Source organism: Macaca nemestrina, chromosome 12, assembly GCF_043159975.1.
Source record: "Macaca nemestrina isolate mMacNem1 chromosome 12, mMacNem.hap1, whole genome shotgun sequence".
Classification (NCBI taxonomy): Eukaryota; Metazoa; Chordata; class Mammalia; order Primates; family Cercopithecidae; genus Macaca; species Macaca nemestrina.
The window spans coordinates 748377-752073 of record NC_092136.1 but is presented as its reverse complement, the minus strand read 5'-3'; the positions used below and the strand labels follow the sequence as shown (position 1 = coordinate 752073).

Below are 3697 nucleotides of genomic sequence, written 5' to 3'. Positions count from 1 at the left end.
CAGACGCCGTAGCTCCGGGACGCACCAAGATGGTGGGCGGGGGTGTGTCGTCTGTTGCTGCCGCGGCCGTGCAGGCCCAGGAGCCCCGGGCCGCATGGGGAATCCCCATGGCGGCGGAAACTGCGGCCAGCTGCGCCGGGGCCAGTGTATGAACGGCTGGGGCAGCGGAGAACGAGCGGAGCCGGTCCCCCCGCGACAGTGGACGCGCCCGGGGCGGGGCCTGGGGGGAGTTCTTCCCGTGCGGCCGGACCGGGCCGGGCAGTCTGGGACGCGCCGCCGCCATGATTATTCCTGTACGGTGTTTCACTTGCGGCAAGATCGTCGGCAACAAGTGGGAGGCCTACCTGGGGCTGCTGCAGGCCGAGTACACTGAGGGGTGAGGCGCGGGCTGGGGCCGGGGCTGGGGGCTGAGTCCGCCCTGGGGTGCGGGCCGGGGCGGGAGGCGCAGCGCTGCCTGGGGCCGGCGCTCCATGAGCAGCTTCACATACCCGGCCACTCCGGCCCAGCTCTGTGATCTGCTTTCGGGAGAACATTGTCCCCTGAAGTCTGGGGAGAGAACGGAGTTGGGCTTCAAACCAGTGGTTTGAAGGGATTCTAGGTGGGGATTCTAGGTGGCCTGGCGGGTGGCAGGCGTCTTGTCACCCGCAGTAAAGCCCTTGGTCTCCGTCCTAATCTCTCGTCTCTGCTCCCAGACCCACCCCATGTCCTGCAAACCTCGCTGCAGGACGGGCGGGCGCGGCGGCTCACGCCTGTAATCCCAGAAGTTTGGGAGGCCGAGGCGAGAGGCTTGCTTGAGCCCAGGAGGTCGAGACCAGCCTGGACAACCTGGGGAGACCCTGATCTCCAGAAATTTTTTCTTTTCTTTTTTTTTTTTTTTTTGGGACGGAGTCTCCCTCTGTCGCCCAGGCTGGAGTGCAGCGGCGCGATCTCGGCTCAGTGCAACCTCTGCTTCCTGGGCTCCAGGAATTCTCCCCAGTCGCCGGGACTACAGGCGTGTCCACGCCCGGCTAATTTTTGTATTTTTAGTAGAGATAGGAGTTCGCCATGTTGGCCAGGCTGGTCTCGAACTCCTGACCTCAGGTGATCCACCTGCCTCGGCCTCCTGGAGTGCTGAGATGACAGGTGTGAGCCACCGCCCCTGGCCCTCTTATCTTTTTAATTCGCCGGACTTGGTGGTGCACACCTGTGGTCCCAGCTACTTGGAAGGCTGAGGCGAGAGAATCGCTTGAGGCTGGGAGGCAGGTGAAGATTTCAGTGAGCCGAGATCACGCCACTGCACTCCAGCCTGGATGAGAGAGTGAAACTCCGTGTCACGCACACACACACACACAGAAAAAGAAATGCAGGGCAGACTTGCTGACCACCCTCATCATCGGGCTTTGTGGGGGAGGCATCCTTCTCCTGTGCTTGTCCCTCAGTGCTGCTGTCACCACCGTGCCTGAGTCTTGGTGCCCCCGCTGGAGTCTGACCCTTGCCTGCTGAGTCCTGGTCACATGTGAAACCCCAGGCTCGTGTGTGCCAGCCTGCCATAGGCTCTCAGTGCACCTTGCTGGACGAATGAGTAAAGCGAGTGGGCTGCCAGAGTGAGTGGCTGGTGGCCTGTCCAGACCCTTTCCCAGGGATATGAACTGCAGGGGCCTCCCATGTGGCCTCCCCTTTCCCAAGCTTCTGTCTCTGCACATTGGAGCCATCAGTGTGGGAGTTTTCTGGAAGTATTGATGGTGACTGGACCTTGGTCCCAGGGAAATTAAAGCTTCTAATTGGCTTGGGAAATGGGAGAGGTGGCTCCCTGGAGAAGCAGTCTCTCCCTGATTGAAGGAAGCAGAGGTGAGAAAAGACGCCACAGTGGCAGAGTAGGGCTTGCTCTGGGGTGGGGGATGAACCAGCTAAGGGCAGGCCCCTGGAGAGCTACCCTGCTGTGGCTGGTGCGGGATGAGGGGAGCTGCGCATCAGGACCTCGGTGGCCTTGGTTTTCTATGCTTCCCCAATTACCTCTGGTTTTCGTTTCATTTATATTTCTTACATATGTTAGACACACATATGTACAGCCAGAGTAGGTGGGAGAGAAGGCTTCTCACGCTCCACCCAGGGATCTGGGCATTGCCAGGTTACTCCAGCCAGGATCATACCCCTAGGTCTCTACTTCTCATCCAGGTGAATGTGTTCGCCTTGCCGGTAGCAGGGGAGTGAGGCCAGCAGGCAGTGAGAGGCAGCCTGGATGTGGGCTCCAGGCCTGTGCAGACCGTGGAGAACTCAGCTGGCCTCTCTGTTCCTCCCCTCGCTTGACACAGGGATGCGCTGGACGCCCTGGGCCTGAAGCGCTACTGCTGCCGCCGGATGCTGCTGGCCCACGTGGACCTGATCGAGAAGCTGCTCAATTATGCACCCCTGGAGAAGTGACCAGGCTGGAATCCGCCTACCTGCCATGCTGACCATGGGCCATGAGCATCCTGCCCCAAGTTCACAAGGCTGAGGCATCCAGGAGCTGGCGCAATGCCTCGCCACAGCGTGTGTGTGTCCCATCCCCCACTCTGGAAGGAACAATCCAGTAAAGGTCTTTCAGAACTACCAAGGTCCCAGCCCTCACTAGGATGTCAGGGGCCAGGACTAGGCCCAGCTCTCACACCGCGGCAGCCCAGGGAAGCCGACTGGGCCATGAATTCTCCTAGCCCTGGGGCCAGCCTGTTCCACAGGTACCCCTGCAGGAGGTGCTGCCAGGAGAGCCTTCCATCTCAGGGCTGAGGTTCCCTCCTTCTGGGTGCTCTTCAGACTGAGCAGAGGCTCCTGTACCCTCTCTCTTGGAATCTGAAGAGCCAGATTTAGGCCAGGCACGGTGGCTCACCCCTATAATCCCAGCACTTTGGGAGGCCAAGGCGGGTGGATCACGAGGTCAGGAGATTGAGGCCATGCTGGCTAACACGGTGAAACCCCGTCTCTACTAAAAATACAAAAAAAAAAAAAAAGCCAGGCGAGGTGCCGGGCGCCTGTAGTCCCAGCTACTCGGGAGGCTGAGGCAGAAGAACTGCTTGAACCCGGGAGGGGGAGCTTGCAGTGAGCCGAGATTGCGCCACTCACTCCAGCCTGGGTGACAGTGAGACTCCATCTCAAAAAAAAAAAGAAAAAAAAGAATCGTCTGGGGCCCAGTCTTTGCTATGGTCACGGATGCCAGCACCTGCTGGCCCCTGCCCACTGCTGCCTGTCCCTGAGGGTCCCACCCGACTCTAGCAGGGAGGGCAGGCCTTAAGACACCCCTAGCTGGCTTGGGAGGCGGCCCTAAGGAGGCCCTGCTGTCCAGGCAGTGCTGCCAGCAAGCACCCCAGGTCAGATGGCCCTGCTGCTGAGATACCTGGCGTGGTGCCCTCTGGTGGGGGAGAATGGGTCTGCCTGAGGGTCTTCAGTTCTGAGCCTTAGGGACAGGAGCCTGGGCAGTGGGGGGTACAATCAGTGACTGAACCCTGGCTCCCGTCTCCAGGGTACCTCTGCCAGACACCAGTCTCTGGTATCTCCCATCCGTGCCCCCAGCAGGGCCTATAGGCTCTACCATGTAAACCCCCTCACCCTACTGCCCCCACCCATCTGCCTGACGCCTCTTACCTGGGCACAGCCCCCAGTGTGCACCCTTCCCATGTCTGCTCCCCCCCATGACCAGAAGGGTCTTTGGAAACCATTTTTCCTCTCCCCCAGGGGCTCTGAACAC

The 3697-nt window shown here is 60.3% G+C and overlaps 1 protein-coding gene across 1 annotated transcript; it reads left to right on the top strand.

Moving 5' to 3' along the window:
- Window positions 1–150: 150 nt before the first annotated feature.
- Window positions 151–2568, top strand: LOC105494162 (RNA polymerase II, I and III subunit L). Its single transcript, XM_011762354.3, has 2 exons — window positions 151–376; window positions 2292–2568. The coding sequence occupies exons 1-2, from the start codon at window positions 282–284 to the stop codon at window positions 2398–2400; spliced, it is 204 nt and encodes a 67-aa protein (XP_011760656.1). The 5' UTR covers window positions 151–281; the 3' UTR covers window positions 2401–2568.
- Window positions 2569–3697: the final 1129 nt, after the last annotated feature.